General features: G+C 39.7%; 1 protein-coding gene across 1 annotated transcript in view; it reads left to right on the top strand.

Annotated features, from left to right (window-relative positions):
• VWA8 (von Willebrand factor A domain containing 8) overlaps positions 1–11,485 on the top strand; it is a 182,055-nt gene extending 170,570 nt beyond the window's left edge. Inside the window, exons 43-45 of the mRNA XM_017827812.1 lie at positions 5,617–5,715; positions 6,915–7,153; positions 9,545–11,485. Coding sequence (XP_017683301.1) covers positions 5,617–5,715; positions 6,915–7,153; positions 9,545–9,653 — 447 coding nt within the window. The 3' untranslated portion in view covers positions 9,654–11,485. The remainder of the gene's footprint in view (positions 1–5,616; positions 5,716–6,914; positions 7,154–9,544) is intronic.
• The last annotated feature ends 4,064 nt before the right edge of the window (positions 11,486–15,549 follow it).

Genomic DNA, 15,549 nt, shown 5'->3' with positions numbered 1-15,549 from the left:
AGACTTTTACTTTTCAGGGGAAAAGGCTATAAAAGGAAACGGGTATTGTTTTTAGGCTACCTTCCTAAGGAAATGAGGCACATGCTCCCATCTTCTCTGGCAGTGATGCTTTCTCACCCTTAAACTTGCTTAAACTGAGCACGTTGCAAAATTGCAAACAAATTGAAACTGTAGTTTTGTTCCTAGAGTCACTGCATTCCTGCAAATGTAATGAAAATAGGCTAGGTAGAAAGTGATCCTCTTGGAGGAAAATGCTGTAATTGTTTTAAAATATCACTGACTCAATTCTGTAAAACAGTTGACAATCTGTAAGATGCTGCTAATTTTTCTCAGTACAAAGCTGAAGGTTTGGTATGTCTGCAAAAATAGCATACATTTCTCATATCTAAAAGAGGAACCATTTGAAAAAATAGAAGAACACACAACTGTATAGTGTGCAATGAGAAATGTGCAGTTTATCACTTTTTTCTTTCTTTCTTTTCCTTATCCTTTTCTTGACTGGTTTTATAAAAGTAAATTTTTTTGGACTGCAAGGCCTGCAAGGATCACAACAATATATACTGCAAATTTGAGGGGTTTCTTGTACAATGTGTTGAACCAACGGGATCATCAGGCTTGTTGAGCAAAGGGATTTTACAAACTAAAGTTCCCTTCTGCTATCTAACTGCAGTGCAAATTCTGGAAAGCAATTCCTGGCTTTCAGGATCACTTTTCTGATGATGCTTGGTTTAGTTCTCTAATAAATATGGTTGTGAATTAGTCATATGAGCTTTTCCTTGGCTGTTTTATCCTACTAGTTGAGCTTTCCCCATGAGTGGTACGCTTTGCTATCATGGATGATGCTGATTGTCTCATTGGTCTTAACAGCACGACTGAAGGTAGAAAATACTTTGCCTTCTTATACAGAAGAACTGAGTATTGGGTATGTGACTGTACCAAGCAGGTAGTGAAGTTATCCTTCATGAAAGGACAGACAAGTGCCAGCAGGTATTTGTCAGCTTTTTATGCTTGCATGGGACCTCCTGCCTCCTTCTGTTTCCCATAAGTGCAGGCAGTGAATCATTCCTTGTCAAGGGGGAAACGGGAGGCCCATTGCACAGTCGGGGAATCCATTTAAATTAACAGCCATGTTTCAAAGCCCTCCTCCAATGTCATCTGTTCACGCTTCCTCTGAAGTGCTTTATTAAAGAAAAGAGTGAGAGTGACTGAGATAATATAAGCCACATTGTCAGTCTTATCCTAATAATGGAGGTTATGTATGTTCCTACGAATGCCCCTTGGCCCCTTTAAATGTGTGGATGCATCACTTATACATGTATGTTATAATAAGCCAGCTATTTTGCAGGATTAAGTTTTGTTCATCTTTAGAACATCTTATTTTAGGTGCCAGTTGTTTGAAATTGTACATAAGGACAGTTTGTTTTTTATTGTATCTGAGGTACGTCTGTCTCAAACTGCATGGTTTTATATTACCCCTGATTACCATCATTTGCACACATGATGGTAGGTTGAGGAGGCATGTCCAGTGAATTATCCAACAGCAATTTTATGAAACCTTTAAAATATTGTAAGTGACTCAATAAATAGCATGTTATGTAACTGGTAGGAAAAGCCTGACTTTTTATTTATAGCAATATTAAAGGGATATTGCAGATTTTATATACCTGTTTCAGCATTTAGCGTTTGTAAAATCTACTATGGAGGCAACACTGCTAATTCAGGAAAAGGAGAAATGGTCCACATTCCTGGCAGAATAGTTTCTTTTAAATAATAAAAAAAAAAGGTTTGAAATAAATTTAGGAAAAAAAATGTTTAGTGTTGTCCAAAGAAGAGATGAATTTATAAAGGTCCAGCCCTCCAGCAGAGTTCTGTTTAATTCACACTGCCTTTTATGTTCAGCACACATCTTCTTTCAGCTTTTTAAATGCCTTCAGAAATAAATCCTTTTGGCATGGCAGCTGCAGAAGACAAAGTCTTCCGTTTTACCCATTTTAGACAGCAGCACCCATCCATTCAGTGCAAAATGTGACAGTGGAATAGAGATTGCTTTAACCTTTCCTTATGGAAAGAGATCAATAAAATGATGCTGTTTCAAGAGACATGTTTATATGTTGTGTACTCACAGCTCTGAATAGAGCAGTTCTTGTCTCAGTGTACCTGAGGCTATTGGAAAACAAGCCGCTGTGTACCACAATAATATGTGAATTCAATTAAGTCTTCACTATGGCAAACATGTATTTTGCTGCTGGATTTGTCCTGAGCGTCTCTGCTTGCAATCTATTTTGTAAAACAAAAGTCAGTTCCGAGTAAGATCATATCACAGCTCTTCTCTCACTGGTAACTCCATCCACATAAATTTTCCTAGAGAATTTATGAGAAAAAACCATCAGATTGGATCCTTGCTTTTCAAAGGCCCTTCTTCTGTGCTCATCTTTAGCTACTGCAAAGGAAGAAAACTTGTTTTGACAAAGTCTTCCTGTGCCTGCATGTGTTTGGATTCCCAGTTGACCAGGTCTGTGGAGCTGTCTGCACCTTTTCTTTACAAGGACTGCACCAAGATAATGTGAAATCACTAAGGGTTCATTTGCTAGAATGCAAATCAGGAGGTAATAATTTACTGCAAGGAAAGCTGGGTGAGAGGTTTAAATTCTTTGTCCTTTCAGAGTGAGCTTCTTAGATCCAGTTTTACTGCTGTCCCAAACTCTGTATTCCTAAATTGTGACAGATTCCATACATTCCCCTGGGCAAACATCTCCCTTCTGTCATTTCTAAAGCTTGACTGTGAGCCTACTCCCATCTCTCCCTCCCAGGGAGGGTCTCCCAGGCAGCAGTCCTGTGTTGACTTAAGTCAATCCAAGTCAGTACAGCTACATTCCCATCCCCTCCTTTGCTGGGGCACATACACTCACAACCTCACAGCTGGGGGAGCTGAGCTGCCCAAAACCACCTTCACACTCATTAGGCTTTGGCTACTCCTGGTCCTTGACTTAACTTCCAGAGGGATCAGAGGACCATGAGGACCAGCATGTGAGGGCTGGTGACCACAGCTCTTCTCTTCCACAGCATGGCAGGATCTCACTCTGTTTTTCAGGAGGCCCTGCTTGACCCAGAATGCAGCAGTCAGGATGAAGCAAACAGCCACTTCTTCTTCCCTGCTGCCTCACCAAACATTTTTAAATCACAGCTAGCATAGTAAGCTGTCAGCAAAGAAACAAGGAAACTGATAACATCTGTTAAAGATAAGCATGGTACTCAGTGCATGCGTGGGCACACACAAAGAATAATAAGCAGCTAGCTGAGAAGGGAGCAGACGGACCATGATGTTCCCAGGTGAACGCCTTGACGTGGTTGCGATAGTTTGCTCAGATCATTTCAGCCTCGCCTTGCCTGAACCCAGGTTGTATGTTCCGCCTTATGCAAGAATGTGGAGGGGGCCAAACTGTAGGGTCAACATCAAGTGTTTCCTCTAGGAGCTACAGCAGTTCCCCTTATACAGTCTGTCACATATGCTCAGGCTTTTTGAGATGAAAGGTTGGTCTGTTACTGGTATATGCCAAGATCCAAAACGATATTCCCAAATGGCAAAGTTTGGCCTATTCCCATAAACTCGGTATGGCACAGCTGATACCAGGACACCCAGTGTGAGACAACCAGGAAACCAGAAAGGAGCTTTCTACAAAGGCTTCAGCCTTTTTACACAGGAGAATGACAGTATTTTGTTTAACATAGCAAAATTGTTGATTTAAAAGTGATGCTGAATACAAAACTGTTCAGCAAAGGCTGTGCAAGGTTTTATAATTAAGAGCCTGCCCTGAAGATGTGTGGAGATTTCTGACATTGCATAAGGACCATGAGCTCTGTATATTTTCTGCTCCATTAAACCTCTGCTTTATTTAGTTCCTCTGATTTGAATTATCTCTAGGTTTTAAAACAACACTCATGCACACACTTCTTGTGTGTGGTTCAGGATTTATTAAACAGGACTTATTCTTGTTTTAATTAGGAAGTATGCTGAATGTAACCTCAGCATTATTCTCAAAATCTGTATATTTTCATTTGCCATGTCTTTATATTCATCAGGAAAGAGAGAGTCTGAGACATTGCTAGTGATAAGAAATAGGTTTTGAAGAGAAAACATGTGCCAGACTGGAAGCTTTGTGTGAGGCTGAGTAGTAAATACTAGACATGGAAGAAAAAAGGAGAATAGTAATGGGAAAAGCCAACAAAGCAGAAAGAAATGGGATTGTATGGGGACTAGATTATATAAAAATTTTCTAGAAGAAGGAAGTCTGGGTTATATGAGGCTGTCATAAAATGATCTCACCTTGGGTGAAATAATCTATAGTATGTGGCTCGTCTGCTGCTTCACAGAGGGAAGTGTCACCTTTAAAAAAGTGTTGTTCCAGCTGCTATAGCTTTCTTTTGATATATTTTTAAGCGAATTCGTGATGTGGAAACAAAAAGAGCTTTGTCTATAAAGAATGCCATTTCTCCACTCTCTAGGACCTGACATACCAAATAAAGTGGCTTTTATTAGGGAAGAAAAGACAGAAAAACTTTGAGGAATAGACCTGCCTTTTACAAAATGATTATATGGGAATTAGGGATGGTGAACTCAGCAGGGATCTGTAACAGTACATGAAAAAAAGAAAACAGAAAGGCAAAATATTGCATAAGGGCTCCCTGTCAACTAAATGCAGGTCTGTACCAGCTAGTCAGGGGGAAATACAGGCATGTTCATGCTGAGGAATTGCCAGCTCAGGTCTCTCTGGGCTCAGGATCTGTACACTGTGCTCTGTTGGTTGGTGTAGAGAGCTCTTAAATCCATTTTTGTCCTGCTCATGAATTCTCCCTGGAGTGACTGCCACATCCACAACACAAAGGGCAGGTCAGGACCTTGCTGTAACTCAACTTGTCTTGGTTTTCATGTAACAACAATTAAGCTCTCACATAAAACAGAGACATTCCCAATATTGCATTATTTGTTCAACACGATTTTTGAACTATTACAGTTCTATATGTCATTTTTGCAGCATCTTTCACAGGAGAATCATGTGCACACCATCTCCTTGGAAAACATACAGAGTCTCTTGGAATGCACTTCTCTACTTACTGTCAGCAATGGCTTTGATCTGTTATGCACAAAAATAAGAAGTGATGATTTTCAAAAAAGGCAGCTTGTAATACCTTTTTTTAAGAGCAGAATGAGGTCACAAAAAAGGTTCATCAAACATGGGAGCTACTGTCAAACAATGTGCTTCTTGTTTGTCAGACTCAAGAGGATGAAAATTACTGCTTTAAAAAAAATACATGGACAATGTGAGAGGGCAAGGTCTCGATCTTACGCATCACTGCTCTGCAGTTGGTGGGATGATGTGAAAACAGACCATGGAAATAAATAACTTTTCTTAAATTTCATTATTTAGAAATTCTTTCCCATGTTTTCATGTCAGTGAGAAATTGCAATTAGTTTTCTTAAGCAGCTCATAAAGAGAAGCAGGGAACAGTATATGGGTTTTCTTGATGAAAGCAAATTGCCTTTGATCTGTCTTATATCATTGTGGCCCAAGTTCCATTTGTGACTAACAGATGACTGATGACGTTTCTTTCTTGTAGTACGATATTGTTGGACATTCAGGAGACGGCTTCAACATCGCATTGGTTGGGAGTGACAAAGTTCCCAAGAACAATAAGCAAAGATTAGAGATTCTTAAGGTAAATCCTACTGATAAGTGATGCTGGATAATTAAGGAGTTTGTGACTGCAAAGATAAAATTGTGGGTGGGTCACAGAACACAAAACGTGAGGAGAGTAAAATAAAAGAAAGACAAGAAAGCAAAATCTGTGTTATTTGCATAAAATCGAAACAGGACGTTTCAGAGACATGGCAGAAAACAAATAATGCCAAAATAGTAGATGCTGGGTACACCTTTTTCTGGACTGCTGTGGTCATAAATGTGTTATTTTGACTATCTGTCAAAGGATAGGGGAAATTCCAAGCATTATATAGTGATATAGGTAGCTCTGCCTAAACAATGTGGTGATATTATTAGTGCATAAGTGACTAATTTGAACTGTAGAGAGGTCCCAGGTCAGCAATTTAGCCTGGCACCTTCAAGAAGTTATGTATCACAGTAGCAGTGGAAAAATGTGTCAGTGCTAGATTGAAAACATGTTAAATCACAATCACGAAGTGAGTGTACTCACCAAAATTTTACTGTACTAGGATGAAGAAAAATTGAGTATGTTGTAGGATTTACCTGTTTGGCAGCTTGATAGGTTAGAACTGTGTATTTGAATTTCCTTCAAAAATTATTTTAAAAAGATTGGGAGCTACTTCAGTTAAAAGGACTGGATTTATTAATGTCTAATATTCCTTCTGCATGGGAAACAGCTTCATCAATGAAAACAGTGTATTTATTTCATAACAGCTCAAACAGAATGTTTCATAACTTTTAAATCTGACGGCTACTGTTATAAGTCAGATATTTTATAATAACTGTGACACTACTAGGATTTGGAAGTCTAGTGCAAATTATGAACAGACAGGAGTTGGTCATGGTATTAGGAAACTAAGCCCTGAATTCTTCCTTAAATACATAGGAATGTAGCTACTCAAACTGCAGCTGACCGAAGTATTTTACCTTCCCTAAAGCCCAGTCTAATTAGGTCCATGTGTGGGTTTTGATTGTTTGACCCACTGTGTTTTTAGGAAGTGCTACCTGTCTTAAGATATGATATATTATATACAAAAAGCTGCATCTTCTGTTGTACCTGGAGCACTGCCCACATTTCTGATGCATCCCCTAATACAGCAGAACTCTGAGTATTTACTCCCTCCTGTGCTAGCTGAAATGAATGTTTATTCCTAAAGTCATCTTACGTATTTCCATGTGGTTATGCTGTGCACACAGACTATGCATGCCCATGCTCAGTTCTGCATGAGTGGAGACCACACCTTGGAAGGGACAGAGCATGCCGTTCGTGAAATTGCCAAGGAAGAGGCTGATGAGTATTTCGTTATCGTCTTAAGTGATGCAAATCTTGAACGATACGGTATTCAGCCTTCAAGGTTTGCCCAGGTCTTGACCACCAATACTCAAGTCAATGCTTTCGCCATATTTATAGGATCCTTGGGAGACCAGGCAGACAGGTGAGTACATTTGTTTTATGCCTAATACCATTTGCTTTCGTATGTCATAAATCTAAACTATGATTTTATTGCAGTGAAGTTTGGCACAGTTGGCCCTGCTAACCTGCACTAAGGTTTTGATTGTGGTATTGTAAAATCATAGAACGGTTTGGGTTGGAAGGGACCTTTATATATCATCTATTCCAATCCTCCTGCCATGAACAGGTATGTCTTTTACTAGATCACATTGCTCAAAGCCCCATCCAACTTAACTTTGACCACTTCCAGAGACAGGGCATCCACAGCTTCTCTGGGTAACCTGTGCCAGTGCATCATCACCCTCATTGTAAAAATCTCTTCCATATCTCCAATCTAAATCTACCCTCTTCCAGTTTAAAACTGCTAAACCTTATCCTATCATTACAGGCCCTGGTGAAAAGTCTCACTCCATCCTTATGAGCCCCCTGTTTTTATTGAAAGGCCCCAATAAGGTCTTCCTGGACTTTTTTCCTCTCCAGGCTGAACAGCCCCAATTCTCTCATCCTGTCTTCATAGGAGAAGTGTTCTACTCCTCTCACCATTTTTGTGGTCCTCCTCTGGACCCTCTCCAACAGGTCCATATCTTTCCTGTGCTGAGGACCCCAGCACAGCACTCCAGGTGGGATCTCACAAGAGTGGAGTAGAGGGGCAGAATCACCTCCCTTGACCTGCTGGTCACGCTTCTTTTAATGGAAGAAATCCAGGTTATAATTGGATGTCTGGCCTGCAAGGGCACATTGCCAGGTCATGTCCAAGTTTTCATCCTTTTTTTAAATTATTATTATTAATATTTTGTTATTATTAATAATAATAATTATTAATAATAATATTAATAATCTACTAGAAAGAAGCTAGTAGATAGCTTCTGACTTGTGTCAGGAAGGAGACTGGCTTGTGGGTCCCACAGACATCCCTTGTGGCCAGCTAGTTGAGAGCATTCTGTGCATCCAAAGGAGGCAACTGAAGCCATCCTACCACTGGAGGATGTGCAGTATCCCTGTATGTAATATCACTATGTAATCATAACAGAGACAGGATTCCTTTGTCATTGCCCAGTGTGTGGTTCCAATGTGTGTAGGCCTACAAAAAGACAATAAAACAAAAGAAGCTGGAGTTTAATGGTCTGGGTTTAGTTCTACTACATAATTTCACTTTAAATTGTTTGGGCACAAGGGAGAAAAAGGAAATTATGTCCCAGGTGTCCTTCCAGGCTCCACATCCACTGAGGACAAGTACATGCAGCAAAAGTCTGATATAGCCACATATATCAAGTGTCTTTTCTGCTTCTGAGTCTTCAACTAGAGCAGAATGAGAGAAATCTCAAAGGGAATTGGCCCTCAGTACATAATTTTGATCAGTAAAGGGTTGAAAGCTACAGCTGCAGAGCCACCATTGTGGCTGCATGTCTGTACATCAGAGCTGCATTATGCGTTAAAAGAGAATCTGTTCTGAAAGATTATAATTACAGAAAGTCCTTTTACTTTTGCTAGGAATTAAAAGAAAAAAAAAAGGCATTGACCATGTCCTGCTGCGTAAGAGATCTTATAATGGCCTAGTTCAGTGGGTATGGAAAATGCACACAATGCTGTCACTGAAATGCATTTCTATGTACATGGAAGTCCAGAATTAGACAAAGCCTTCCTGTAACTGCTGTGGGGGAAGGAGAAGGAAATTCTCTGTTGCTGCTTTTTTATCTACTAATTTTAAAAGTGAGACTTTACTTAGTATTGGAGGAATGGTGTGGAGCATAAATTCCTTTAAAAAGCAGTGAAAAATAAATCCCAAGCTTGCTAACTGTATGCGAGGGAGATGGAGTTTGTAGTGTGCATCTAGCTTAACTTTTTTAAGGGAGGTTAAGCTGTGAATACAAATGTGTTGGATTAATATTGAGAGAAAAATACATTTCCATCTAATCTGCTGCAATCTCAGAGAAGAAATATAAAGAGCACATTTAGAATCACTGGAGCTGTTGAACTGAAAGAGCTGTGGGTTCATGGTAGTTGATTTAAAGTGTCTTCATTTCCAGTGTGTATCTCTAGCTGCCACCAGCAAGCCAGTTTGGTGACACCTCGTAGGATCACTGATACCTTGATCAAAATAGAGTTTTGGCATGTCAGAAAGAGGACCTGGATAGAAATCTCTGGAAACATTCTTGTTTGTCTAGCTGAAAGGATCTCTGTGCCTTAGCTGCTCTTACTGTTTCCTCCCACTGCTGCTTTCCCAAACCTTTAATTGCATTATGACAGTGATGTGAATGGCATGGATTGGGAAGGTATGCAAAAGGAAAACATCCATTCTGAAGGAACCCTGGCTTGTGGTAGGGAAGATAATTTGAGATGGTAATTGTGTCTTGTCTCTCATTCTGCTCCTTAGGCTGCAGAGGACGCTACCAGCAGGTCGGTCTTTTATTGCCATGGATACCAAAGAGATCCCCCAGATTTTGCAGCAGATCTTCACATCTACCATGTTATCAAGTGCCTAAGCATCACTGATGTCACGGTGTGTGAATTTAAAGAAGAAACCCACTCCTGCTGCAGATATAAACCCTAAAGCTGAGGATAAACACCTTTCTTAATAAAATACATACTGTTCTCTAATCAGCAAAGCAACCCAAATCTACACGACAGCCAGGCTGTAAATTTTCACCGAAAATCTCTCAACTGACTTAGCACATTCAAAGAAATGTAGCGGGGCAGAGGATGGCAACAGAACAAATGTTTTTCCGGAGGGACAAACAAATAAAGGACAGTTTGTGATCATTCCTCTGCATGCCATGTTGCCAGCATTACAGTGTCATCTCACCCTATCTTATTAAATACGGTTCACTGGGATTTGGTAATATTATGCAAGGCAGAGCCAGGCAATCTGTTTCAGTGTTTTGCGCGCATATGTTTGAATGGGTGGTTCACTCCATCTCCCATTTAAACAGAACTGCTCTTGTCAGGCAGGAAACCCTTCCTTCCTCTGCTGTTGCTTTCTTGTCTTGAGGGGCATCGGGGCTTCACCCCGATGCTGAGAACAATGGAGCAGTTTGGAAACAATGACCATCACATGTAAACATTCATTATCTGATCAGACAGAGTTGTCAGATCTAGAGAAAGTGCCTTTTAAGAAGGAAAACAAAACAAAAATAGATTTGTTCAGTTCTGCCTGTGAAAAGTAAGGGGAAAGGGTCTTAGGAACACAATAACCAGTGTTTCCAAGGAGGGAGCTACTGCAGTGGCTCCTTTGCATGGCTGATTATGCTGTCCCATTGCACTGTTGTACAGAATCCCTGGGATGGCCTCAGCACATGGGGGTGACTTTTATGTCTGGAGACAAAAAAGTTATAATGCTTTGCAAAAAGCTCATTCACAGTCTGTTTTTCTTGGGTCTTTTAAAAATGAAACTGGAAGAGAGATTTAGGCATGAGAAAATAAGTTATTTTTTATAAACGAAGAGGCAAACATCTATTGTAGCAAGATATCTGTCTGTGTTAGAGTATATTTAACATCCAAGTTAGTTACAAAACTTACTTTGCAACTCAATCGGTTGGCCCCATGAGATGGTAATTACTCTTTATCTACAGAAAAAGAGATATTTTGTAGTTCTTTGGGAACAATGGAATACTTGATGAATTAAATGTATGATTTAATTAAGCTGATACTTTGCTGATACTTTGCTGATATTAATATAAGGGTACCTGAATAGGAGAAAATTCAGGAAGAGTACTTATCAAAATCTAAAGGAGGAATTGCAATTCTTCTAATATTTCTCTTAATCCTACAGTTGCTCAAACTGCACCATGAGCAGCATGTTTGGAGGGGAGGAGGCAAATTAATTTGATCTTGTTAAATACAACCATTGGTGTTTTAAAGGGTCATTCTCTACTCCACCAGTCCTGCAGCAAAAATCTTTACCAGAGCATCAAAAATGTGCTCTATTTAGGATGTGTTATAAAGTCTGATCAGCTTTGAAACTCTTTATGATGGGAGGATGGAAGATATTTTTCAAAGGCTTGTTAGTATTGTTATAATAGCTATATATGTGAAAACAAAGAGGCTGAAGATCCAATTCCTGTTTGGAGAGAAGGGAATTGGGAGGAGACGGTTGAGAAGGTTATCCCTGTTTGGGACAAGTGCATGTATACACACATACACACAGATGCTAATACTAAGGGGAAGTGCACTTCAAAATAAAAATACCTTGGTCCCATAAACTTATGCTGAGGTACTAAATGCAATAAAGAATTGGCATATTAATAAGGCTGTTAGTTAATGTGTTTTGACATGGAAATTCCTTCAGCACTTCTGCTTTTATTGCCAGCAGTCCTGAGAAAAAGAAGGATTTTATTACAGTTAATTAGCAAGCTCACTGTATGCTTTCTAGATGACTTGAGTGGATAAACTTTCTCATCTCAGATTTACATGCAGTAAAATACATGCAGTTATCTTTATGATAAAAAAATTAGTGCTATTTAAGCGAAACTCTGCGGTAAATCCAATTTTGAACCTTTCATTTGATCATCCCTATAAATTATATTTCACGTCATGGTATTTAAAATTACCCTTCTGTAGTGTTTGGTTTTATTCTTTGTTTCGGAATATGTCTGTTGTCTTTCAGTTCATGTTTTATGGGCCCATAGAATATGGCCACATCCAGGGCCAGGCCTGGCCATGAGAGTGGGTGGAAGAGGGAGGAAGCAGTTCTAAACCTGCCCTCTTTTAGTTGATAGCCATTCCCTCTTGTCCTTTCACTACATGCCCTTGTCAAAAGTCCCTCTCCAGCTCTCTTGTAGCCCCCTTTAGGTACTGGAAGGCTGCTATAATGTCTGCCCGGAGCCTTCTCTTCTCCAGGCTGAACAACCCTAGCTCTCTCAGCCTCTCTTCATAGGAGAGGTGCTCCAGCCATGTGAGCATCTTTGTGTCCCTCCTCTGGACTCATTCCCACAGGTCCATGTCCTTACTATGCTGAGTCCCCAGAGGTGGATGCAGTACTGCAGGTGGGATATGATGAGAGTGGAGTAGAGGGGAAGTGTTACTGCTAGATTCTGAGAGAAAGAGAGAAGAAGCAAGTGAACTCTTTTTTAAATTTTCAGTTCAGAAGGAAAGGTTTTGGGATTTGCCTTTAATAACGCTTCATTGCATAGCATATTTGACCTGACAGTGTCTCTCTAAATTGTAAAAATTCAGAGCAAAATTTTCCCCCGGCCATGCAACTCTCACCTACTTTATTGCCCATTGCTACCCCAGGGAAATCAAAGCAGCAGCTGTGCTTTTCCGTGTCTCACAAGGACTTGCAGTGTTATTTTCATGCTCAGAAATTCAACAAACATTCTTCTTTTACATCCCTGGGATTTGCAGAGCTGCCTAATATGCATTTATTTTTAATTGATGAAATGCTTAAGAGTAACATGACTTTGTCTAGCTAACAGCAGCAGCAGTGACTGCTCTCATTGCAATACATGCACCAGCACTGCGTGTCACTCATTCCTTCTTAAACTGTCACTCACGCCCTCTGAAAGTGTGTTAAGGTATTTTTAATCTCTTCCCACAGTTTATTAAGGCACTTCTGCACTTATCAGTTTTTTTATGGAAAGGCACTGTTTTGGTGAATGAATAGAGCTGCTGGTTGGAGCAGGTCCTGACCTATTGCTTATGCTTTAATAGCATTAACCACATCAGCAGTAGTGATTTTAATTACCTCTTATAATGCAGATTTTGATCTAATTCTGTTTCTATATGTAATGTGTTCATACCCACTAGCCAGTTAGTAACAGTACACAGTCATCTGGGATTATTATTTACCTGAGGTGCAAAAAAACCCCAAAAAAACCACCAGAAAAAACAGGAAGCCCAAGCAGATATGACTTTAGTCAGAGTAAAGCATGTTCCACATTTACACACTTAAACAGCTTCATGTGACTGTATAAAAGCAATAGGTTTTATCTTGCACATGAAGTGCAAGGAGGGTTAGGAGGGATGCCTAATCTTTGACGCCAGCAGTCCATTTCCTTTTTTCACTTCTTTCCTTTACCAACATTAGGTGTCAAGCGTGATTGTGAATGTCGTGCTAGAGCTTGTCCTGATAGATAAGGATAGATAGATAACGTGCTAGAGTTAGCCTGATAAAATTAATCCTAATGGCTGATCAAGTAGACTGATGTAATATTTGAGTAAACACACGTACGGCAGAAGATACAGGTACTGTATTATATGTGCAAAATCAAACCAAGAGAAGGACCTGATGCCTCGTTGAGAGTATGGCTAAGAGATGCAAGGATACCAGAAGTCTTCTTATCTATACAGTTAAAATATGTTTTAAAAATTACTACAAAACAAGTATTAAAATAATTTTTACAGTTTAAAACCCAAGATATTCTGCTATGTTGGCTATTGCATATTATTATGTTTATTAATAGCACACCTGTAAAAATGAGAATGTACAAGATATTTACTGAGAAATAAAATATGTCTTAACCGTGTATCAAATCCAGAAAGCTGCTTTGAAAATATAATCATTGTACACAACCTCTAAATTTGAAAAGGTTCAGGGTTTAGTTAATGCTTTAAGTACTACTGTTTTAGTGATAATAAGTAAAGCTCTTCAGTTTGTATGCTGTAAAAGTAATGGAAGTTGTTATTCAGTTCCTTAATAATTCTGCTTCTGGGGCAAACATGTCTGTTTTGACCCCATCCTTAAAAAAATACAAAAGAAACCCAAACCAACTTGTATTTTACCATTTTCTATTCTTTCTGCCAGCATGTGGGAGAGAGAGCAAACACACTCTCCTGTCCTTACTGCGAGCCTTTTAGAAAAAGAAGGTCAGTGTTTCTCCCTGTGTGTGCTGTGTAGTAGCAGCACTCAACACATGGAAACATCTTACACAGTTCATTATGTTAGAAGACATTTTAGCCAATGTAACAGGTATCCAACTGTACCCCAACATCACATGAGGTAAGTTACAGTCTTCGATTGGTGCTCTGGGTGTTTTATTATTGAGTGATAGATATCGATACCTAAAGCAATTGAGCGTTTTGAAATAGTACAGTGAAGTCAAGACCCTTCTGTGTCAGTTGAATTAAAATGCCTCCCACACCCTATGGCACTGTGCTATTCGGGATATTTTTTCCAAGACAATTCATGGTGTAGGTGTTTGATGTGACCATGCTCTGCTGAAAATGCAGGTGATCGCTCACTCAAGAATGTGTGATTGTTTACAACAATTTGTAGCAAACAGATTCCCCTAGAAAAAAATACACTTGCAAGGCAAACCATTCAGCTGAAGGACTTCATCATCTTGGAGACAGGTTTTGTAGCATCAAAATAAACAGGTAAAAAATTGCCTAACTCAGAAGTACTTTTGTTGTTGAAATTGTGACATTGTTAACAGTATCGTTACTGAATAAAATGTTTTAAAGTCAACTATGTTTTCCGTGAAATAAGTGTATGTGGGAAGATTGCAGAAGAGATTCAACATTCTTCAGGATGAAGGTGATGGTAGGGTTTTTTTGAAGACAAGGGCAGAATTATAAAATTGGAATAACTTCATTTTCATGACCATCTGTTCTCCAACTTTTGACAGGATAAATAAGCATATGAAAATCTGCTTTAAAAAACCAAACAGATACCCTTAGCATTACTCACAACATCCTTAGTCTGAACATCTGGCATGATTGCATGCAGAAAAATTCTGTGTCCTCCATGCTACATGTGTAGTGTGATCCTAGTCAAGAAAAAACTCACTGCAGTAAGTATACTGATAGTTGGAAATGTAAAAAAAAGATCTCAGATTTTGACCCTCAGTTTCCCAGACATCACAAAGAGTTTTGCTTTGAACAGGCTGAGCTGTGCAAATCCAGGTAGTCTGGAAACTAGACCCAGACCCTGGTTCCCTCAAGCTGTGGATCCCTACCAACTGGGTGTAATCTGGCACCAGATTTCCCCTAGTTCCAAAACAAACATAAAGGAAGAGAGCAGGAGGGGAAAAAAAGGACAAATTCATGATTTTCAACCTGTTCATCTTCTTGACCTGGCTTGTCTTGAGTGCCAATGCAGGCATGATCAGGACAGAGGTGAAAAATGCAGACAAAGGAGGCTGCCTGGAAAGATCTACCAGGCACAGCCACAGCAATAAAATTACTCACATTAAAAACCACAGTCCAAAGCCAGGAGAGGGTCATCAGAGGAGGCACAGTCAGCTCACAGAGCATGAGTGAGATGCTGCCATGTAGTTGCCAAGACCTGCTGTGGGGATCATAGAACACAAAACCATGCTCACTCAGGTTGATAGACTTAGAGATCTCACCCTTCACAGTCAGCACCACATCAGAGCCATTATGGCTGAGCCACTGGCTTCAGCCCTTCAACTCTTGTGCTCAAGGCTCCTCATCAGCAAC

Source organism: Lepidothrix coronata, unplaced genomic scaffold (genome assembly GCF_001604755.1).
Source record: "Lepidothrix coronata isolate B3197 unplaced genomic scaffold, Lepidothrix_coronata-1.0 Scaffold143, whole genome shotgun sequence".
NCBI classification, from domain to species: Eukaryota; Metazoa; Chordata; class Aves; order Passeriformes; family Pipridae; genus Lepidothrix; species Lepidothrix coronata.
The sequence above is the reverse complement of the archived record's forward strand: the minus strand, read 5'-3'. Positions and strand labels throughout refer to the sequence as shown.